Consider the following 24,628-nt stretch of genomic DNA (forward strand, 5'->3'; position numbering starts at 1 on the left):
CAGAATGTAGTGATTCTCCATGAATAATTTATGTCGATTCATTTTTATCGTCTTCTCCAACAGTATTATCTATGTCACCTTGTGGAGTTCCTAATCCAACATGTTCAAAGTTTTCCATGTTAGAACATTCTTCATTGTTAGTTTACTTCCTGTCAATGTATTCTTCCTTTAGACATGTTGTAAATTCCGCACATGATTTTTTTAATTGCTGAAGTGTTTTTTGAATTTCAATTAACTTCTAAATGATTTCAGGACGTATAAGTAATGGCATATTGTGCAACTAATAACGTCCAAAGGCTCGCATGGCTATGACACCATTGAAGCGACAAAACTTAAGACTGTTTGTGCCTTTAATATAAAATACACAAAGGTATTTATAAATATATTTTATTAACAGTAAAAATGTACAAGATGATTGAATGTTACAATGAGGGCCTGCGTATATACCTAGGAAGGTGCCCTTTCATGAATGGTCATGTCCATTAAGACATGCCTCTTCATTAACAAATCATTAATTAACTACAATTATGATTTACCATTCTTTCATCTATATTTATTTCTATTTTATATAAATTATATTCGTAACAAGCAATATGAAATGAAATAACCATTAACAACCATCAACACATGAGATAAGCATAAGCATATGAAAAACCAGTGCCTTTTAAAGTATTGCTCAAAAATGAAGGATATTTGCTTAATATAAATGAAATGCTTTCAAATAAAAACACAAGTAATCCTGAAAGTGAAACAAAAAAATGTTAGCACAATAAAATAATCAATACAAGATATAAGGATGCTTCCCAAATATATGATCAATTGCTAAATAAAAGCATACAAAGATATCTTGCAAAAGGAAAACAATTAGTATTCTACTTGCAAAATATAGATGAAATAATACTTTCCAAAACAAATTATTCAATTCAGCAATGACAAGTAAAATGACAAATTACAAGTAAAACTATGAGATGTGTTAGTATGAAATGCATGTGCACTAGATTTGGATGCAGTTATCTTGGTTACTTTTAATCTAAAATGCTTAATCTAGATGAGAAGTCCTCCTCTTGAGCTCTTACAAAGGGTAAAAACTGGGGTGACTATAAGAAAGAGGGGGCGGGGACACAATGGTGTCATTAACAATATCCGTCCCCTGAGTCTTACGAGCCAGCGTGTGCTTTCGTTCCTACAAGGGGACAAACCACCTTCATAACTGCAGGGTCACAATGCTTTTACCTTACTTCGTACCAAATGGAAGAACTTTCCAAGAAATTTTTTTTTCCCTATGATTTCTATCAACCAAGCTTATGCTTGGAGGTTAATTTTAAATGTGCAACTAAGTTAAGATGCCTACTATGATATGCAAGTAAATTTGCAAGTGCTATGTAAAAGATAGAGATGCTTTAAACACAAGATTGCATAAGCTTTATAACATGTAAAATTGTGAAGTGAAAGTATTTGCTTTGACTTATGATAAATTAATGATCCACCAAAAGCAAACTTGAAACTTATGAGCAATTGATTTGCATGTAAAATAAATGGCAATGCTTGTGAAAAATAAACTCAAGATTGTACTCAAAATAGCTTTGCAAAAGAAAGAGATTCTAACTTGAGAGATTCGCTTTGGAAAGTGAAATTGCCCAAATACAAAATGCATCAAAACTCAAGATGTGAAATTGTTGCACATTAATGAAGCATAAGTGAACTTAAGACAATACCCAAGCTAAATGTATCAAGTTAAAGAGATGCTTGGATAAAAATGAATTGCTATGAAATAAAGTGTAACTTGTGACTTGTAGCAATCAATGTAAATGGAAAGCAAATTGTAGTGAACTTTAGCAAATTAAATGAGATGCATGGTTGTGTTAATTAGCAAATTTAAAACATGCATGCAAGTGAGAAGAGATACTAGAATCAACAAATCAAACCAACCACAAGTTTTATCCCCAAAGTGGAGAGATAGGGATGCCAATGGGTAAAACCCACACTCCAAAAAAAAATCAGAAATTTTATTAATTAAATTACAAGAACCCATGAAAGCCTCCTCCAAACTCAAGGAAAATATTTTACAATGAAGCCTTATACCATAGACTTTTCTTTGATGAGTTACTTTGCAAATGAGGCCAAAGAAAGGCCTTGAAATCTAAAATTTGAAAGGGGCGCTCTAGATGCAAAAATTATATTCAAGAAGAAGAGGAATTTGCACCAAAGGAAGAGAGGCTAAGCCTCCTTAAGCCCATGACCAAGAGAGAGATATGCAGCCCCAAAATGGAACTCAGTCTTGCCAAAGAGAGCCTCAAATGCCCATGACCAAAAGAGAAAATTAGTCTTGAATTGAGAGCCCAAGGTCTTGCACACAACTTGTTAATAGTTTCAAATGATAAATCTCGCAAGTTGTCACAAGAAACAAGTTAGAGAGGGTTGCAAGACAAACCAAGTGTTAGCTATGAAATTACTCAATAACATTACAAATGTATGTGTACAATATAATCTACAAAGGCTAAGCTAAAGAGTATGAATAAATTTTCCCCTTTGCCTAGCCATGATTTAGCTCTAAAATAACAAGATTATAGCAAATGAAGCACAATATTTGAGAAATAAATATTGAATGGATGATGCAAGAGATATGAACCCAAATTTCAAAAGAAATCCCTGCAAGACAAATTCGAATGATAAGACTTTGGCAATTGAAAAGTTTGGGTTTTCCTTAAGTATTTCAAAAGTGGGTTGGTTCGTCCGAGAACTTCCGCTCACCCTTGAAGCTTGATCCAAAAGAAGATTTTCTACACAACTTCACACAAACCAATTAAATCCACATGGGCTTAATCAAATGCAATGAAGAGAAACTTTTTGAGATATATTTGCATCAGCTAAAACATCTCTATCTAGAGCAAGTAAATAATCTTTATGCTAATGTGAGATAGCTACACATTAGCATAACTTGAAAATCATAATGGAAATAATAGCAGAATGAAACAAGTAGAAATATAAGAGCAAAAATATCAAGAAGTTACCATACACAAGGAGAACACCTCAAATGTAACCCCAAAGTCTTTTGTATTAATTTGCAAAGAGTGTACAATCTAGCAGAGTATCCTTAAGCCCAGTAGATCGTATTCCAAATGATATAAATGAGAGCCCAAGGCTCAATTTATAAGAGGATGGGAGCAAATCCCAATGTAGAGTCCACATGACAAATAGCTATGGAGGAAATCCCAAGGAGAGAAAGTCGAGTTACAAGTGGAGATGAGAGAGACGCCAAGGTAAATCGAATTCCATATATGACACCATGAAATCCTCAAGCAAAATTGAATTCCATATGTGGCACCATGAGCAAATCCAAGTGTGAACCAATCAAGGAGCAAACTCAAGTCAAACTCCAAGAACAAACCATGTGATGCCACCTCTTGTAGATGATCCCAATGAGCTCAGCGTAGATCCCTCATGAACTGCATAGGCCTCTAAGAGCAACTCGAAATTCCCAAGTGGATGTGCCAAGTGTAGAAGAAGTGAAGCTAAGTTGAGACAAACTTCCACGAAATCCTCCATCAAAATATCGATCAAATATTCCTTTGTGTGCATTAACTCCTCTAAAAGCTCGATTTTCCACATAAGCAGCTTCACAATTAAATGCCAAAAATTCAATTTTCTTGTGGGAGTGGTGCATTTATGATGTAAGGTGTTCAATCATCCTCCACATGTCCCTTGACTCAACTCTTCGACTTGGGATAATTTCCAAGTCATTTCCATGTCATTTTGTCACATGGAGCAATTTATTTCTCTCCATTTAATTTATTTTTGGTTTAATTTATTGCCACTTTTTCCACTAAACTTGGGAAAAGTGGGTTTTGAGGGTCTAGAATACATTTTTAACTCCTCAAAGAGTGTCATAATAGAAAATTGAGGGTGAGAGGTGCAATTTGTATTACTCATACCCCATACAACTTCTCTAAATAACACTTTTTACATTTCATATACAAATTTCATTACAATATCCGCCCTGCATGAAATTTTAGAAATTTTAAAAATGCCCCCCAAACCTAATCAAATTCCACGAAATTTTTTGTGTGATCTAGTACAGTAATATACATTGACCTTAGACACTAGGACTCACCCAAGACATCACCACCAAGCCATACTCTGGCTTTGGGTTATAGTTGGAGGAAAAACACTCAATTAATTATTAAGTCCTGGTAGGGAGATGATAATTAACCAAGTAAAAAAAACTCCTAGAGTAATACTCACTTGATGACAAGGTCCCAAACTACCTAGGCCTATTACATGACTCAAAACTCATCATACTAGCATCACTTATTACATTTCCCCGTAGGGCTTGTGGAATTTGGGTACAATGGAAAATGATAAGAATACAAAGTAGAGTTGAAAAACTCTTGTAATATGATGATGACTAATGATACAAGCATCCTTTGGTACATCCTCGAGCATGGAGTCTTTAGATAATCCTTAGGTGCCACTCTAGTGGTCAACAATACCATTGACATGTCACCCCTTTAAAGGCCGAAACCACCTAATAGGGGCCTTGGTTAACCCCCTTATTGAGCTTGAAGACACCTGTACATGCCAAAGCACACTATGGAAAGGCATGCCACCATAAAGTGCCCATTTGATTCCATGATTTGTAAACTCTTTTACTTGATTATCCTAATGATTTGTTGTACTAGAGGGCAAGGGTATGCCTTGGATCTTATGCAGGATTGCAGGTGGGTCTCCATTTTGGGTTTGGTCTCCCTATACGAGTTCCAAGCCCTCTAGAGGGTCACATTGGCACTTGTAGGGTGAGCATAGAGAGCCATGGGCCTCCACCATAGCAAAGAGCACTTTGTGGATCCCAACCGCCATTTAGTGATTGCTCGTGTTTGACCTTTTGGATGAGGATGATGCACTTGGATCACCATGCCTAGCTGACTTCACACTTGCATCATACACTTGGCAGATGTTTTAGGGTCCGGATGAGGATGTGTCTCACCGCAGGAGATAAAGGGAGGGCTTATGTCATCATTCTAGCCCTTGTAGATAGTTTACAGGCATCATCGATCCACTTGGAGACCCATGAGGATGTCATTGTGCCCCCACACCCACTTGGGGACACCACATGTGACTTGCTTGGATATCGATGGGCCAAAACCTCATTCACTATGTTTGGAGCTTACTCTCACACGTTGGCACACTTTAGACTCCACTAGGCCTTCTAAATGGCCCAATGACTCATCATGTTTACTATTTTACCCCCTTGAGATACTTATCTTTCTATTTTGAGCTATCTTGGTGCGCTTGTCACCAAGGAATGTTATTGTTGCACACTATTTTTTTATTTGGGGCTCAATTAGGCCAATTAGGCTATTCGAACTCCTTTATGGATTGTATAAATTGATGAGAGACTCATTCATTCCTATCATCATCACTTGTTTAGATTAGTAGCTCTTTGGAGAATTTCACATTTTCTTTTGGAGGACAGGTTTGGTTTCATGGATGAATTTTGACGTTTGTATACTATTCTCTTGGTCTTGGAGCTTCAAATTTGTCTTGATTTGATGATTGGATATACTCATTGTAAATGTAAGTGCTCTTTTTCATGTCTATTCTTTACATTTATCTTGTCACATGAATAATGTATGGGATTTTCGCTCTCCAGATATGAAATTTGCCTTAATTTATGCGTAATTGTGGAAGTTTTGGACTTTTGAAGTGCTAGATATATTACATGAGCCATGTATGATGAATGAATGTTCCTACAGGTTTAATTTCATTGAATACGCCTTGATAAGCCATTAATTTTTGTACATCAAAGTATAAAATCCTTTGGTGGTTGCTCCCATGCCCTAATTTGCCATGCAAAGTTGCCTAAAGGTCTCCTTCATTAGGTTAAGTCTCTCCAAATCACAAAATCATCTTGACTCCATCTCTCCCAAAGGCAAGGCACTAATCTAACCATTGGTGGTCACCTAAAGAATATTTTTCTCACCATTTCTTCTCCTTTTAGGCCTAACCCTAGTAGGTCACCTAGAGCATCAAGCGAATTTCTTTGTAGCCATACAAAGCCTTTGAATTTTGGTCCACTACTGCGTTGGAGTTCACTCAAGAGATTCTCCAATTTTGAGGCATATCTGACAATGGAATCTCGTGATATAGCAAGCCCTAGCCCTAATACCATCTCTTTCCCTAGGTCGATTTGGGTTAGTGTCCTCACTTGGATCACTGCATTCAAATCTCAAAAGAAAGTTAGTCCTTTGATCCTATTCTCTACCCTAGTTAGGTTAACCCTTCCTTTGGTCGATCAACTCCATACCCTTGACCTAGTTTGGGCCACTTGGGTTCTTTGTGGTCCCACAACTTTATAACTCAAATTCCACAAAGATCACATAGCTCATTTCTCCACAAGGAATCTTAAGTCAAGGAAGCCCTCTTGTCAAGGCATATCCTCCAAACCTAGGCTCAAGTGTCCTCTTACCCTTCCTAGACAGCCTATCACCTTGTTTTTCAAGCAAGCTATTTATTTGAGCCTCTCTTGTGAATAGGCTTTATGAATCACCCTATATCTTATCATTGATCCATCTATTCTTGTGATTCCTCTCATACTGTGAATCCTCCCATCTGTGAAAGCCCATAAAGAGCAGGGAGCTTTAACTAAGGTGATAGTGGGCTATCGCTCCATTGTTTCCCCTTGACCTAGTAGTTGCTCTATAGGGTCCCTTCCTAGGACCCCTACTAGTTTGAGCAGTAACAAGGCCAGTGAGTCATTCTCAGAGGTCGAGTTGGGCAGACGGTTTGATCAGTTGTAGTTTCTAGGTAGAGCGTACTAGTGATTGTGCAGAAGTGATGCAGAGGTTGACGCAAGGGTTTCGTGTAGCCCAATATTTGCCAGTTTTGGAGTTGGATCAGTGCCGAGTGAGACAATTTGTCTCACTAATTTTTGTGGCTAGCTTTCCTGTAGTGGATTGCCAGTTTGGGCATCTAGTTGTACTAAAAAAAATCTCATTGCCACTTAATAATAAAAACCCTTAGCTGTTGCATTGATTTTCCCACAAAGGGTGTTACATTTTTGTGTGTATGTGCCAGTACTTTCTCAATTTCCAGTTTATCTTCCACAGTTAGTGAAGATTGCAGTGTGATTAATTCGTTGTTGCAGTAGCAATAAACCGTTATATTAATTTACAGTTAACATAATTAATTCTAGTTGCTGCAATAGAATTTTAGTAGTGAAATTTTCACATGGTATCAGAGCATGCTTAGCAGACAGGGAGCTCAGAAGTGAAGGGAAAAATTCACAACTCAGAAGGAGCTGCAGAAAAGGATTTTTCAGAGGGCCTGAATGTCCCTTCCTAATTGTTCTCCCAAGGAGCGGATAAACAATTTTGGTAATTTTGTTATTTTTGGCTTAATACATTTTTGGTGGAAGAACTTAGGAGAAAAGGGGGGTCAATATGCCTTTAGTGGGTTGTGGGGGCCACTCACCCACCAAAAATACGCACCCTTTGGAGCCAGCTTGATTTCCTAAGTTGGGGGTTGAAATATTTGATGGGACCCACGTGGGGCCCAAGGGAGCAAGCATAAATAGAAGGAGAGGAGCAACATTTGGGGCCTTTTGCTGATTTGAGAATCCATTGTCTCTTTGGTTGTTCAGCTAAGCTACAACATGTTGTTTAGCACAAGAGCTTCCCAAGGAGTGAATCTCACCCCTTACGTCGGTGGACCTCGAGTGCCACCCTAGGAGGGCCTTTCCTTGCAATTGGAGACAAAGAAAGTGACCACCATTAGAGGATTGTGCTGCCTTGGCTCAGCGAGGACGCAGTGGGAGCAGCAGGGACGTAGTGGGAGAGATTGCATGTTTGTGTGGAGCAATAGAGTCAGGATTTGGGAGTGAAGTGGTTGTTGGAGGCATTCTTATGAGGTTTTCATCTCAGAGGAGTGATATTACTGTAGGAGGAGGAGCCAATCGCCCAAGTCGAGTTTTTGGTGTAAGGGATTACATCATCTTCACCCAGGACTACGCAGTCATTAGAGGAGGTTGTTTGGAGGGTGTTTTACCTAGAGGATTGAGTAGTTGGGTTGTGGGGAATTTGTTAGGAGGCTGATTCAGGAGGTTCCTTGACATTTTTGGAGCAGGATATAGTAGTTCCAGCTACAGGTGTAAAATCCTAGTCTTGGAGGAGGGCCAAGCTTTAGGAGGCCGAATTTGAAGGGTCAAACCTAGGGAAAACCCTTTCTGGGTTTTTGGCAAGGAGTACACTCCTAAATTTACAGAAATTTCTGGGTTGTTTTGAGGGTAGAAATGAGAGCTTGAAGTCAGCCAACAGTGCAAATTTGGAGGGACAATGCAGTTTTCTGGAGAGCAGCACTTCTATAGCAGTTGGGCTCTTTTGTATTGATCACCTGTGACTTGTAGCTTGCCTCGCACAAGCCCAGGTGAACCTCATCCATCTTCTATTGTACTCCAACATATTTTATTAATGAAAATGAGCCAGTTGGGTGTTTGATGAAGAATTTTTTGTTTATGTGTCAATTGTTGAGTACATTTTGTTTTGAAAATTATTTCATGTCTTTGTTATCACTGCAAATTTTCCATTAGGAATATTACAGTGGTATCAGAGCATGTTCTTGGCCAGGGTGGGGAACAAGAGCGGGTGATGCCACCGAGATACCAAGGACTGGTTTTCCAGAGAGGCCGTGGTAGAGGCAGAGGCAGGGGTCGAGGTAGAGAAGAGGGCCCAGACCCATTTTCAGACACTGAAGTGGAAAATATCAGAGGCAGGATGGAGAACCAAGAAGAGAATAAGCAACCCAGACAGAGGAACAAAAAACAGGTCTTAGAAAAGTTGCTAAGGACAAACCAGCAGATGATGAGAAAAGGGAAGTTGATGATGGACATGATGCGGCAGGTGATGGGCTTTTAAATGGGTGTAAGACCAGAGGGAGAACCTCAAGGTGACGGGGGTTCCTAAATAGGAGGAGGTAGTCGTACCTATCAGCTTCCACACATCCAACAACGTGGGCAAGCTAGCCGCCCCACAATGCCTCATTTCATGGAGGAGGCCGAGCTAGAGAGAGAGACGGATCCAGTTGCAGACTTGGTACATTCTGTTAAAATCTTATCTACTAAATCTTATCTCTATCTATAATTCTTTAAGAAATAAAGAAATTAAAATTATTTACTGTAAGGAAATAAAATTCCTTTTCCATGTTGATCTCCAAAAAGCTTGATGACTTGGAAGCTCTAATGCTCCTGCATCGAATACTCAATAATAAATCAATAGATCAATAAAAATTATTCATCGCATACCATCAATCATCAAGAGAGGGACACCTCAAAACAATGTTGCACGACTTGTACTCTTATAAGACTCGTCTGACTATTGACTCGTTGACTCGTATAAGACTCGGGAACGACCCGTATAAGACTTGTATAATACTTGTCAAAATACAAAAAAACCTTAAAATATGGTAAATTTTAAGCACAAAAAAGAAACTAATGGCAATTCCAATCCTTATAAGTTATAAATATTAAAAACCACAATATATGCAATAATTCATAACAACATCTCATATCTATAAAAGTACAACATAACATATTCGATTTCTTTAAGCAAAACATTTAGATACTGAATAAGAGAAGGACTCATGATTCCATAATTGAAATAAAAAAAGTCAGTAAGTTCAAAATTCAAATACATATGTCATAAATGATAAATGATTGTCTCATAACAATCTTGAGTCTCATCACTCATGGACGACTACGCCTACAACAAGCCCTCCTGGAGCTAGTGCTAACATCAGAACGCTGAAGCCACTGTGAGGTAGGTGTATCTAGAGTCTCCATTTGAGATGGTAAACTAGAGAGATCCTGAGTCTTTTCATCAAGCCAACTCAAATCATGGGGCTCCTCCTCCACAACCCAATCAGACTCTAAATCAATGGTAGCCAATAAAATTGGATTTGTACCCTTTGGTTGCACTTGTTTTGTGAGCATTCGAAGGTTGTAGTAGATGAAAACCAACTTCTTCAACCTCTCATGCTCCAACATGTTTCTCTTTTTGTTGTGGATGGGCTCAAACATTGGCCAATTGCACTCACAAGAAGAAGCAATGCAGGGTTGACTCAGAAATCTAATGGCGAATTCCTGTAACTGTGGTGCCTCAGTGCCACACTGTATCTACCAATGAGCTGTAAAAAAATAACAACAAAGATTATCAGTTTGCAATGCCAAACATATAAAAGAGAACTAGCAAAATTAAAACCTAAGTTCTAACAATTTGCACTTATAAGGCATTTTCTTGTCCTTGAGACGTTGGCTTGACCTGAATCCAAACATGCCAGATGCTCCCTTGTTTCGGGAAATTCCACCCGATTAGAGAGATATTAAAATAATTAATATTTTTAATGTGGTTCCTGTTGGAATTTCTAATTCTAACACGTTAGAAATTCTTCCTGTACTATCTGGTTTATTTCACCTACTTGTTTAATTACTTAACAAGTCATTTAACCATATAAATATTGGCATTAAACACAAGTACAGTCTCAACATTTACAGATCATCAATTGAAAGAAAACAAACACATAAGTGACACCGTTATTTTTGGACAATTGTCCCCGGAAAAACCCAATGTGGGAAAACCGATGCAGCTATTCTGAGGGTTATATTATTATGTAGTCTATCTAAGTATAATAGGGTGCCTAATCCGGCTCACCCAACAAAGAAAAATACACAACAGTAATACCTCTATATCTGGAAACAGGTATTCAGAAAACTTGTCCCATGAAATCCTCTCCGGCACAACTGAAGCTCAACGTTGGCCATTCTGGCCTCTGTGTCAGCCTCTTGTTGACCTGCGTTAGCCTCTAAGGCACTGTGCAGCCTCTGGGAGCCTCTGTGTCACTCCCTCTGCCCTCTGCATGGATGACGCAGTCTCTCTGGGCTCTGCACTACCTCTGCTAGGGTCTGCATAGCCTGGACTGACTGCTGCTCTCGCTCTCTTTGCTTCTATGCTGGTCTCCTAGTATTGTCCCTACCTCTCTGCCTCATACTCATTGCCCCTCGCTACTGATCACTGATTCAACTTTTCTTAGCAACCCCGCTCTAGCAAAATGAATGACTGATCACTCTGATGTGTTCTCCAACTAACCCTCAAGCCTCTTCTTATACTTTTCTCGTTGATCCATCAACGACTGAGATTAAATCTCTAATCAACGGCTAAGATTAGATTTGGCTTGATCCATGACTTTTGTAACCTTCTAACCCAGTTTTATATTAATACCCATTAATATTTTATTTTTCCTAAGTTTAGACTTAGGAATTCCATTAAAAATAATAATTATTTTAATATTTCCCAAACTAGTTAGAATCTTCCCAAACCATTTCCAGGTCTTGGAGATCTCATGTGCTTTAGCCTCTCCACCAATTTTCATGGCTAGAGCACATCCGATGCTACCCCAAATCAACAGTTCCTAAGTCTAAACTTAGGAAAATAAAAATATTAATGGGTATTAATATAAAACTAGGTGAGAATGCTCTAAATGACATGGATCAAGACAAATCTAATCTTAGTCGTTGATTAGAGACTTAATCTCAGTCGTTGAAGACTCAACAGGAAAAGAATAAGCAGAGGCTTGAGGGTCAGTTGGAGATACACCAACATTGATCAGTCAGTTCGATTTATTGGAGCGGGGTTTGTTGAGAAAATTCGAACAAGTGACCTGAGTTGTAGAGAGGGGCAATGAGTACATAGTAGAGAGGCAGAGATAGTGCCAGAGGGCTAGCACAATGATTGTGGAGGCTACGCAGGGGCAACAGGAGCCGCACAGAGGTAGCTAGAGACTACACAGAGGATGAGGGGCCTGTGTGGGTGACGCAGAAGGCTAGAGAGTTGACGCAGAGAGGCAGAGGGCTAACGCAGGGGGTTCCAAAGCTACGCAGAGGCTAGCTGGGCTGACGCAGAACCTTGGAGAAGCGCCAGAAGGATTTTCATGGCGTAGACTAGTGCTGAGAAGCTAAATATCTGCTTCCGAGAAGAGGTATTACTGCCGTGTAGAAATCTCAGTTGGGTGAGCTAGTTTGGCACCCTAGTTGTACTCAAGAAATTTGCTTAATAATAAAACCCTCAGAACTGTTGCACCGGTTTTCCCGCATTGGGTTTTTCCAGGGACGATTATCCAAAAAATAACGGTGTCCCTTGTGTGTTTGTCTATTATTTCAGTCAATGACCTGTATATGAGTTGAGACTGCATTTGTGTTTACTTTCAGTATTTATATGGATAAATAACTTGTTAAGGAATAAACAAGTAGGTGAAATAAACCAAATGATGCAGTAGGAATTTCTGACCTGTTAGTCTTAGAAATTTCAACATGGTATCAGAGAATTGCAGATCACAGGAGCACTAAAGGCACTGGCAGAAATCAGAAAATTTGCAGTAGAAACAGTTGTCCCGAGAGACAGAGTTGTTCATAAGAAGAAGGCAGCAGAGAAGGAGTGACGTAGAGGGTTTGCATCATCATTTCGAGCCAGAGAGAGGGCCAGAGTAGAGGCAGAGAGGCGGAAGAGGCTCACGAAGAGCCACATCATCCTACTTAGTCAGGTAGGCTTGACGAAGTTGGCCAGAAGAGTGATTTAGGCTTTGTCGGGATTGCACAGAGCTGGAAGGCTTAGTTTCTTCAGTTGCTAGGGCATAGGGAGTTGTGTGCAGATTGTGGATTAGCAAGCTAGTGGGGTGTTGTTGCTATCGAAGCAGAACAGTACCTAATGGGACAGAACCAAGGTAAAGGGAGTCGTTGCCTTGACGGATTTCTAGCCAAGGAATCCAGATCCGAGTTGTAGTTGCGAAGAGGATCGGAGAGGAGTGGATCGACAGTTTGCAGGAAGATTTCCAACAGGGAAATTAGGACTTAGAGGGAGATTTCCAGGAGGGAAGTCGAATCTCAGAGGGAGTCCAGAAGAGGAGCGGCGATGGCAATGAACGAACTGAGGGATCAGGACAGGTTGGACGGGGCCTCCAACTTTGTCATTTGGAAGGCCAGGATCCTATCTGTTCTAGACAGACATCGCATTAAGGGCTTCGCCTTGAGAACCGTGGCTATCCCAGTTGACCCAACTGATAATGAGAAGTATGAAGATGCAATGGCGAAAGCGAAGTGCATAATCCTTGATGGGGTCAAGGATCATGTAGTACCACATATTTCCGAGAAGAACACGGCAAAGGAGATGTGGGATACCTTGACGACATTGTATCAGGGCACTTCCGTGCAGAGGAAGATGCTACTAGAGAATCAACTGCAGTCATATCAGATGCAGAAGGGGGAGCAGATAGATCTATACCTCAGCAGGTTGCAAGAGATTCAGGACCAACTTACTTCCATAGGGGCCATGCTGAATTAGGAGTTCATGGTGATGACCGCCCTGAATGCAGTCTCCGAGGATTGGGAGACATTTGTCCAAAGCATTTTGGGCAAAGTTGATCTTCCAGGATGGGAAGAGATGTGGGTAGCTCTTCACCAAGAAGAGATGAGACGGCTGACCAAGGTAGGAAGTAGCAGCAAAGGAGGTCGAATCAAGAAAGAGGAGGAAGAGGATGCAGCTCTGGCATCTGTGGGAAAACAAAGGAAGAGGAAGAAGGACATCTCCAAGGTAAAGTGCTTCCATTGTGGGGAGATGCGTCATTATGCAACCCAATGTCCCAGGAAGAAGAATAAGGGAGAGGCTTCTGACTCCAAGGTAGCTTCGGCTAAGGCAGAGAAAGAAGTCAAGATGGATGACGACTGTGCCATGAGTGCTCATGCACCTCTAGAGAAGAGGTGGGGTGACATTGAGCTGTAGTTAGGAGGACTACAGAAGATGAGGGGCAGGATCCTTGAGGTACCCAAACTCTTGGATCATATCCAGCTACGGGAGCCCCGAAAGATAGTAGCAGGATGACGGATGTCGGTAAAAGCAAGATGCAAATGGAGCGACAAGGCAGTGCTAGAGTTTAGAGGTCTGTAGGAGAGCAGTGGGGGTTGCAGCAGTGCGAGAGGCACAAAGGTGGTTGCAGCAGCGCAGAGAGGCACAAAGATGGTTGCAGCACTACGAGAGGCACAAAGGTGTTTGCAGCAACGCAAAGGCAGCAGAGGGGGCATAGGATAACAGCAGAGGCAGCTTCAGCACCAAGAGGCTTTTGGACTGACAAGGATGTCAGTAGTTGGGTAGATCAATTACTTCTCGATAACTGAGTTGCAGTGAAACAGTTAGCAGTGGTAGTGCTATGGACAACATGATGCAGCATGTTGAGAGGGAGCTATAGTACAGATGTAGCAGTGGCAGTGGCAGAGCCATGGGTAGCAATACAGGAGGCAGCAGTACAATGGATGTTGAGCAGCAGGCCAAGCATCAACATAGGTACCGGTGCTGGATGATCAGTGTGATGTTTAGTGGTGGAGCATTACTAGAGCACATTCCTCGCTAAGAGGGAGTGTTGATTTGGGGTAGCATCAAATGTGCTCTAGCCATGAAAATTGGTGGAGAGGCTAAAGCACACGAGATCTCCAAGACCTAGAAATGGTTTGGGGAAATTTCCCCCAATTAAAGAGATATTAAAATAATTAATATTTTTAATGGGGTTCCTAAGTCTAAACTTAGGAAAATTAACAATGTTCCACCAAGGTTCCGAGACGAGGGGGCGAGGGAGCAAGGAGGCGCGGGAGCGGCCTATGCAAAAGCTCCCCACCATTTTTTAGGAAACGTGGGGGAGCATCAGGGTCTTAAAAACTTATAAATATAAAATATAATTTATTAATTGAGTCCACTATGACAATTGGGTTTGAATTGAAAAGCTGCAAAGCATGATCATTGATATGAATATCATTATCTAAATTTCTAATATCATATAAATTTAAAATTCTAATTTATAATCATACATCATAAACTAAACAATCTATTACAAAATTCAATCCCAATTTTACCCATAACAATCAAATCTAATGTTTTCTTTTCTTTTAGACCTGCAAGAACAACTTTATAAAGCACGGTGTGAAATTAAGGATGAGCCGCTTAGCAATACAATTTTTCTCACAAGCCACGACAATCTTCCCTCGAAATCCTTAGCTTCTTACGGGATTAAAGGCCATGTGGTCTGAGCGGGCGTTGCTTCAAACTTTCAAGAACAACTGCTGCTTAATAGCATAATTATATTCATTTCAAAATCTCCAGAGATCTCGACAATTCTGCTAAACCAGACACATATATTAAGTCAGCGACAGAAATCACTGTATCTATAAAGTCATCAAAAATACAAATATAATGCTGAGAAGGGAGCGTCTTCAATCAACCACTTTCTTCCAATGTGTATATACATTCTATATGAAAATTTTGTACACCATTTCGTCAAACGAATATGCACATCCTGGAGTTTATGTATATATATTTGGAGTGATCAAAATATGGTGTTTTCCAGTGATATAAGAATGCGAGTGACGTTATTTAAAGAATATGAGGGTGGTGCATGTACTTATACCTTGGAGACTCTGGTATCTAGAAATATTAACAATTATATTACTTATTAGTGACGGGGTTGAGCCATTTCTTCATCCTGCAACAAAACATGCTCTACATATGTGAGATCAGGATACGACTTGATGATGGAATCTTACACTGTCATATTATCAACCTCCAAAATGTTAGCAGTGGAATATGTAGATAGGAAACGACCCCCCTCCTCCCCCTTTCGGAAACGCCCCCAAAGGGAAATGACCCCCTGGCACATCCCCCTGAGTTTTCTCATTTTTGGGAGCGTGGGGAAATGACCCCTACTCGTCCCGAAGTCCCCACAGTGCGGGGGAAGCAAGGAAACTAGACCCTTGGGGGGGGGGAGTCCTCGTGGAACACTGAAAATTAAAATATTAATGGGTATTAATATAAAACTGGGTGAGAATGTTCTAAATGACATGGATCAAGCCAAATATAATCTTAGCCGTTGATTAGAGACTTAATCTCAGCCATTGAAGACTCAACAGGAAAAGTATAAGAGGAGGCTTGAGGGTCAGTTAGAGATACTCCAAGATTGATCAGTGAGTTCGATTCACTGGAGCGGGGTTTGCTGAGAAAATTTGAACAAGCGATCTGAGTTGTAGCGAGGGGCAATGAGTACATAGCAAAGAGGTAGAGATAGTGCCAGAGGGTCAGCGCAGTGATTGAGGAGGCTACACAGAGGCAGCAAGAGCCACGCAAAGGCAGTTGGAGACTGTGCAGAGGCTGAGGGGCCTACGTGGGTGACGCATAAGGCTAGAGAGCTAATGCAGAGAGGCAGAGGGCTAACGCAGGGGGTTCCAAAGCTACACCCAGGCTAGTTGGGCTAACGCAGAACCTTGGAGAAGTGCCAGAAGGATTTTCATGGGTCAGACTAGTGCTGAGAAGCTGAATATCTGCTTCCGAGAAGAGGTATTATTGTCGTGTAGAAATCTCTATTGGGTAAGTCAATTTGGCACCCTAGTTGTACTTAAGAACGCTACTTAATAATAAATCCCTCAAAACTGTTGCACCAGTTTCCCTGCATTGGGTTTTTCTGGGGACGATTGTCCAAAAATAATGGTGTCCCTTGTGTGTTTGTCTATTATTTCAGTTGATGATCTATATATAAGTTGAGACTGCGTTTGTGTTTACTTTCAATATTTATATGGATAAATAACTTTTAAGGAATAAACAAGTAGGTGAAATAAACCAGATAATGCCATAGGAATTTCTGACATGTCAGACTTAGAAATTTCAACATGCATATCATGATACCTCTCATCACCTCGATATGTCTTTGAATGCTAGACCCCCCATTATAGAATAAGCTTGTATTGAGATATGCTCCTGCTGCATGCAATGGTGAATGTAGTTGTTTGTCCCACCTGGAATCAATAATTGCCATATAGGGAGATATTTAGATTCATTTCCCTTATAGAAAGTCTTGATGGCTTCTTTGGCCCTGTCCATGCCCTCATAAATATATCCCATTGTAGGTTTCTCTCCATCCATCAATCTCAAGACTTTCACAAGGGGCTCAATGAAGCTGACAATCTCAGTGACTTTGTCCCACTAACTATCACCAAAGACAACGGCCTAGTGTGGCTAAGAAACTCAGCCACAGGGCCCTGCGGGCTGAGGAGGCAATCCTCCTCAGCCCAAAAAAATCGCAAATTAAAACAAAATTGGAAACCAAAAAAAAATTAAATTGAATACAAAAAATAAAAATAAAAAGTTACATGGAAATCACTCAAACAAGATTCATGAAACCTACTTGAAGCTAGGAGAGAGGTTCTTATAAAGAATTTTCTTGCCTCCAATTTCCCTTTTCGTCCACCTCATTTCCAAAAAAAACAAAAAAAAGGAGGAAAAAAATTGCAATCTAAGGTTCGAGGGGTATTATAGGGGTCCAATGCGGGTCTTATGCCAAACCCGCAAGTCTTATACGAGTACACGGGTTTAATGCGAGTTTTTTCGAGTAAGGGTCTTAAGACAGGTTCTATGCGAGTGACCCAACTCACTATAGAACCTGCCAAGACCCGCAAGTACTCGTGGGTCTTATGCAGGTGCTGCTTCACTGCCACAAATTGAAACTCCAAAGACTTTTATTAACTAGCAGAGCTTAGCTTAGTACATCGAATGATTTTCTAATGAGTACCCGATACAATGAGGACTCAATAGCATACAAGTGGAAATTAACGGCTAGTTTCCTTGATCTTTGTCTTGATCCTTGTCAAAATAATCTAATCTGTCGATTTGGAGGATAAATTCGAATTTCCTAGTAAGCCCCTCTTTTTCTTGGTCCAGAAAAAATATTTTGAACTTTCAACCTCACAAAATTCCCTTTGACTTAACCACCATGGTCCAGAGGGTCATTTTTTCTTAAAAAAATGATTTTTCCCTTGATGGATGACCCAAAAAATTAACTTCCTTTGTACCTACGAAATTTTGAGGGAGTTTTGATAACTTTCCACTTGGAGAGAATTTAATTTCTCTCAAATTAATTTTTGACACAACTTAATTAATTTCCTAGCTAATTATTTCTTTTATTTTTGCCAAAAAAATTAATTAAAAGACTCTAGAGGGGAATTACACATTTTCCACCCTCAAAGTGGGTCTAAAAAATATTTTGGTAATGGTGTTCTAATTATGAGGAACCATTCACCAAAAATATTTCCTAGACACATTTTTACATCAAGATTTTACAATATTCAACCCTTAGAAGGGGAAATTTACAATAGACATAGACCCCTTAAGACTCAACCAAATTCTACAACTCAAGACACATGATCTAGTATGATAAAAATACATTGACTTGATAACACTAGGACTCACCTAAGACCTTTCCAATTACCCCGCGTTTACAAACACGGATAATTTTGGGAGGTTAAAAAACTCCCTAGAGTGAAACCCTTTGAGAAGAATCATAGGCTTACCTAAGTGTTGTTACATGGCTTAATAGTCATACTAGAATCATTTTTACAACACAATAGTAGAATTTGGGATTACATGACCAACTGGAAGCTTCATAATGATAATGCCTTGTAAAATTTTATCCTTCTAATAGGTACTCTGCTTCTTGGAATTGTTGACATGTACATGGTCAACAGGCCTCCGATTTGATATTCAACACTCTAATACCATGTGAAAATCCCTTGATTGCAATTACTGGAAATTTATCTCCTAACTGTTTTGCAGTTTATTTGTTATTATGACAAATATCGCTAAACTTACAATTGCAATCTTTGCCAAAAATAAAATACGTTGCGGAAAATAATATCAGGCATTGATAAATAGATGCACACACATAAAAATTGACACAATAATTTTTGGACTAATGTCCCCAAAAAAACCTTGAAGGGAAAACATGTAGTAGATGAGGTTTTATTTTATTATTATGCAACAGTAAAAATCTGAGTGCAATATCTGGATGCCTAACTGGCAGTCCTTCGGAAAATATACTAGCAAAATAGTGGCAGAGAAATTCCTACCTCCGCAATACAATTCAACCTCCCTTTGGCCTACTCATTCTCTCTCCCCGATAACTCGGCCTGACTAGAACTTGCACTACTGGCCTAGGAAATTTGTATTTCCTGCAACTTAGCTCTAAATGAGCCGTACAACCTCCCTCTGTCTCTGGAAATGACTCGCTCTGCTTTCTGGGTCATCTCCCTGTTGAGATTTGTAGTTTAGGAGGTACTCTGAACCCTAGGCTTGAGGGTTGTGGAGGAGTTGGCACACAAGTGTGGCTTGTGGGCGTGAAACCCAAGCTTGGGGTTTTGTACCCATCAATGTTAGGGCCAAAACCATGCAGAGAATTTTACATGTGATGGATGGAGATGATAGAGGACGCAAATATGAACCAAACACATTGAAAATCATTGAAATTCGAGGTCTACAAGTGAATATTTTAACCAAACGCATTGAAAATCATCGAAATCCGAGGTCGACCTTGTTTTAGAGGTGCCCTTTGGAGGGTTGTTCGATCCCCAAATGAAACATATAAATAGAAGACCTTGTGTGACCTCATAGAGACATCCAAGTGCAATGAATTCAGAGGCAGGCATATGAAATAGGTCGCAACCATAGGAGACCAAAGCAAAAGAGGAGCACGAGCTTTTTTGTCATTGTTTTGGTTCTGTTTTGGACGCAGGGAGGAGAAAACCTCAAGCGAAGGAATGGAGGACATATACTAGTCCTTCTAGTGATTGTTTGAGGGTCGAGATATTCTGTGAGTAGGGTCAAGGCTTATAGGAAGATTATGGGCTGGTTTTGGTATTGTTTAAAGGTGGTTTTGTTCTCTGAAATGGAGCCGCAAACCTGAGTGTGTTTGGGTGAGGGTCGACCCCTATTCTTGGGTGATGGAAGGGGTCGTTAGGCCTTATCTAGTGCAGGAAGCAGCCTAGACACCAGTAAACACAAGCAACCTCAAGAAGGAGACAAGCCACAGTTGTAGAAGGGACTGTTGGAGGGCTGACATGGACTGAAGGAAGCCCTAACCAGATCACAAGTTTGACAAGAGTAAACACTGGGTTAGACATAGGTATGGATTCATGTTTTCATGTTGAATTTTGTTGCTAGGGATGAGGTTGTTCCCAAAGGAGTTTGGACAACAATTTTGAGGACATCTAAAGGAGCAGATCATCATCAACATTGCACAATGTCAAGAGGAGCAACAGAAGGTTGCAAGACAGTTTGGTCATTCTCTTGAGTTGATGATTTGCAGGTGGATGGTGTCCTAGGAGAGGACAATTTGTGAAGTCTATTGGCAGGCAAGAGGAAGGGTTTCCTAGGTGTTTGGATGCCCTAACTAGAGTGTGGATGCTACAACAAGGATTGGTCACTGGTGGTCTGTTGGAGGCCAGCGTGAGAGTGGACCAAGACTGGACAGTGAATTGGGAATTTATGGTTTGTTGGAGGGCAGCATGATAGTGCCCAAGTTGGAGTCCGATGTGTACCATCTTCATGAACTTAGGTTGTTGCTAGCATGGCAGAGGAAGAGCTCAAGGGTCTATTCAACCATCAACAATTTGAGTAGCCTTAGACTTGTCGTGTGGAGAAGGACATCTACAACAGAATAAGGGAAGCCCTCCTACCCTATAGGTGGTAGCCCTTTGTGTCCTATGTTAATCTTCATTGGAGCAACGAAGGAAGACTATAGTGGGCTGAAGTCCCTGAGTAGTTGAGGAGAAGCAGTGGCCATTTGTGAGTTGTTCACAAACGGAGTTGTGAACAACTCGACTGGAGTCTCAATGTGTTGTGCCCTTGACGGACTAAGGCACAACTAGTGAACAGATTGGATAGTCGGGGTTCAGTGGCCAGATGGACTTGGATCATTGTTAGAGGCAGTGCTGCAGAGTGGGAGTCGAAGCACTGGGCAGGTACAGGGTACGACAGAGAGGAGCTGTGATTGCATGCTACACCAACCAAATGGTCAGAGTATCTTGTTGAGGGTAGATTGGTTGTCGATGGACTGACACCAAGCCCCAGTTTTGTATCTTTATATCAGTGGATATAAGAGGGCTATTATCCCTGGTACGAGAGCCCAAGACTATTGTATTATGCAGTTAAATTAATACAACGAAGTTGGGTTATTGTACAAAACTATGTAAAAAGTTGTGTATATTTTGTGCACTACTAGATTTACTATTGTTTATATTCCGCTGTGGCAAAGTAGCTTCGTTGTGATTCTTGGTTTGGTAGCATCAGTGATTTAATATTCTATCCTAGACACCAGGATCATGGAAAAACAACACTCCTGGCCTCTAGCAACTAAAATGACTCACTTTCTGGTACTCACATTGGGGTTTCTGGCTGCTCGCATTGTCTATTCGGCCTCTCGACAGAATAATTTCAACCTCCCTTTTCTTAAGTCTCCGACATTGGAAATCTGCTAGGAAATTTCTATGGAATTCTCTCTGCTGCTCCCTTAATCATTGATGCTCTCTTTCTTTGGCTCAAACTCACTTCACTATTGAATCTCTGCAACTAGATAGCTCAATCTGCCAAGGTAACTTGCTCCCCTCTTGTTTCAACTGTGTCTATCTCCATCCCATCGATTTACTCTTATAATCTCTCGTTGGAGCACCAACGGCCGTGATTAGATCCTCATCAATGGCTAAGATCATCTTAAACTCAAGCCACGTGAGTCTCTAGAGCTTTCTCGATCATCTTTAATTAATCAATTTTCCTAATCTAGACTTAGGCAATTTTTAATTATTGATCAATTAATTTAATTAAGGCGCTTCACAAACTTATCTCGCGAAACCTTTTCTGGAATTTGGAGATCTCGTATTCCTTAGTCTCTTAGACACAAATCAAGACTAGAACACCTGTCCGATGCTACCAAAGTCTAACAACCCTACAACAACTTGTTGACACTGAAATGTGCTTAGTTGAAATCTTTTTTTTGAGCTGCCTAGCAATTGACTGAAGTGAAGTATTTAGTGCTGTTTGCTGCTATAATTAAATATTTTAGATTAGCCATAAAGCTGAAAGCTCTTAGGGATTAGATGTGGGAAACCTCTAGTGAGAGGAGAAAGATCTGAACTTGCATTAGAACTCAGATCCACAAAATTCTACAGGATCGTACATCCAGACCCTCTTATCTCTACTTGATTTATCTTTTCTTCACACTGAGTTAAAGCAGATTTTGCTTGCACGAATTCATTCCATGAATTGTACATATCAACATCAAGAAAAATGATGGGAATTACTAAATAGCAACTTCAAAAAATTATGAAATAAAGATTCTTTAGGTTGAAGCAACTAAGACTTAGGGCATTAATGTTTCTGTACAGAAGTACTGATTTCTCTATAAGTTGCAGTTGATCTAGGCTGTAGACAATTTATATAAAAAGTAAAGACCTTGAACAAAAAGAGAATCATTTAAATGTAGTTAGCATTTTCTGAAGAATACTATTGAAATAAAGAGAGTAAAATGAAAATAACATATCCTCTACCTGATTTATCTTTTCTTCACGCTCAGTTAAAGCAGATTTTGCTTGCACGAACTTTTCATTCCATGAATTGTACATATCAACATCAAGAAACCTGTAAGCAACACAAAGTGTTCTATGGCCCGCTGAAGCAAACTTTTCGAGGTAGCCCCATGTTTCAAGTGCAGTTGTACTCCTGCTGTTTTCCAATCTTTGATAAATGGCAACATCAGCACCCTGGTTATGTAAAATTTCCATCAGTCTAGAAAGACCTAACATAGAAAAACGTGGTGATTCAACTTTAAAGCTTTATAAAAAGATTAATCATACCAATAGTAATCATTAAAATACAAGATGTTAAAACATTTATCAAAAGGAAGAAACAATATAAACAATACATAGCTATACGGTAACAGAGATTTGGCAGTGAATAGTTCAAGTAGAAAACTACAAACTTCAAAGTTTTTCTTCACAATCAATGTAAGAAATCAATATAATGTATAAGATCGATCAACAGTCGGAATAAAAAATGGCTACAACTAACCTAATTAAGACTTCAGATATCGAAGATTGGAACCTAAGGTGAAAAAGTGGAATTGAAACCCTCATTATATCATAAGTAATTAGTCCACCTCTTCCTTTACTAAGTATTATGTTAGAGCTTTATTCAAGATATACTGAAACCTTTACAATGCAAATATACCTAGTTGACGAACACTTCTACATACCTTGCTATACAAAACGAGTTGACCGCTTGGATGGATACATATGACGGATTGGCGCTTCCTTGAGCTGATCACATTTTAGAAATGAGTTCCAAGATGTAGAGAATCAAATACAAAGCAAACATTCTGTAAAAATATATGATCTATGAAGGATACTATACAATTTCAATTTTCAATATTACTGACCTGCTAAACTCCAGGACATTCAGTATTTTGTATTCAACATCTTGTATGCAACCTGGTTCTTCAACATGTGATTCACATACAAAAATGCTTGATATAGTTCTCCTGTAAAGACATAAAACAAAGTTCAAAAAAAGTTTTAAGATTGCAATGCAGTTGACGAACTAGAAAACAAAACAAAGACAATGAAAGTTATATTTGGGATTCCACAGACACAATATGGAGGAGATCATGATAATCTGAAAGTACTGACAATGATCAAGGCATAAGTTACAAACCAAGTATATCTTCCCATGGCATTAGAACCTATATTGCTTGTGCAAGGCCTTTTGCCATTGCACATATAACTCATGATGATGTGATAAATTTATATATTTGATGCTATTTTGTATTGGTTCTCCACATTTGAGTCCTTGATTGGACAATTATCAGGGATCAACATGATTTAGTATCGCCTTTGATGTATCATTTTTATTTGACATCCACTACATCATATATATCAGTGCTTTCTTCATATTTATGAGCCAATGTGTTTATTTGATGTTGTTGTTGCTTTATATGTTTCAAAATATGAAAAAAATGAATATAGTTTGCATTTTAATGTTTGCCATGGTTTTCCGATTTTTTTGCCGATTTCCCCGAAACGTTGTTTTTAGGACACTCACTATTGATTTGGGGTAGCATTGGATGTGCTCTAGCCATGGAAATTGGTGGAGAGGCTAAAGCACATGAGGTCTCCAAGACCCAGAAATGGTTTGGACAGATTGTACCCAGTTTGGGAGATATTAAAATAATTAATGTTTTTAATGGAGTTCCTAAGTCTAAACTTAGGAAAAATAAAATATTAATGGGTATTAATATAAAACTGGGTTAGAAGGTTCCAAAAGTAATAGATCAAGCCAAATCTAATCTTAGTCGTTGATTAGAGATTTAATCTTGGCCATTGAAGGACCAACAAAAAAGTATAAGAGGAGGGTTGAGGGTCAGTTGGAGAACACACCAGAGTGATCAATTCGATCTGCTAGAGCGACATTGCTAAGAAAAGTCGAATCAGTGATCAGCAGTGAAGGGCAGTGAGTACTGGACAGAGAGGCAAAGACAATGCCAAGAGACCAGCACAAAGGCAAAGAGCGAGAAGCAACAGCCAAAGCAGGCCACATAGAGCCCAACAGAGATAACGCAGAGGCCAGAGGGACTATGTCATCCACGCAGAGAGCAGCTGGAGTGATGCAGAGGGTCCCAGAGGTTGCGCAGTGCCTCAGAGGGCTGACGTAGATGGGTTTGGGACTGATGCAGA

General features: G+C 39.8%; 1 protein-coding gene across 4 annotated transcripts in view; it reads right to left on the bottom strand.

Moving 5' to 3' along the window:
• LOC149225112 (phospholipid-transporting ATPase 3-like) overlaps positions 1-24,628 on the bottom strand; it is a 471,966-nt gene that overhangs the window by 120,225 nt on the left and 327,113 nt on the right. For all 4 annotated transcript variants that reach the window (XM_089376915.1, XM_089376914.1, XM_089376913.1 and 1 more), the window contains 3 exons: positions 23,335-23,436; positions 23,152-23,215; positions 22,448-22,660 (listed from right to left, as the gene is read on the bottom strand). In XM_089376915.1, the coding sequence (XP_089233041.1) occupies positions 22,448-22,660; positions 23,152-23,215; positions 23,335-23,436 (379 nt within the window). The remainder of the gene's footprint in view (positions 1-22,447; positions 22,661-23,151; positions 23,216-23,334; positions 23,437-24,628) is intronic.

The sequence above is a fragment of the Pinus tabuliformis genome, chromosome J, assembly GCF_031772625.1.
Source record: "Pinus tabuliformis cultivar Carrire ecotype Pingquan chromosome J, CPIR1, whole genome shotgun sequence".
NCBI lineage: Eukaryota > Viridiplantae > Streptophyta > Pinopsida > Pinales > Pinaceae > Pinus > Pinus tabuliformis.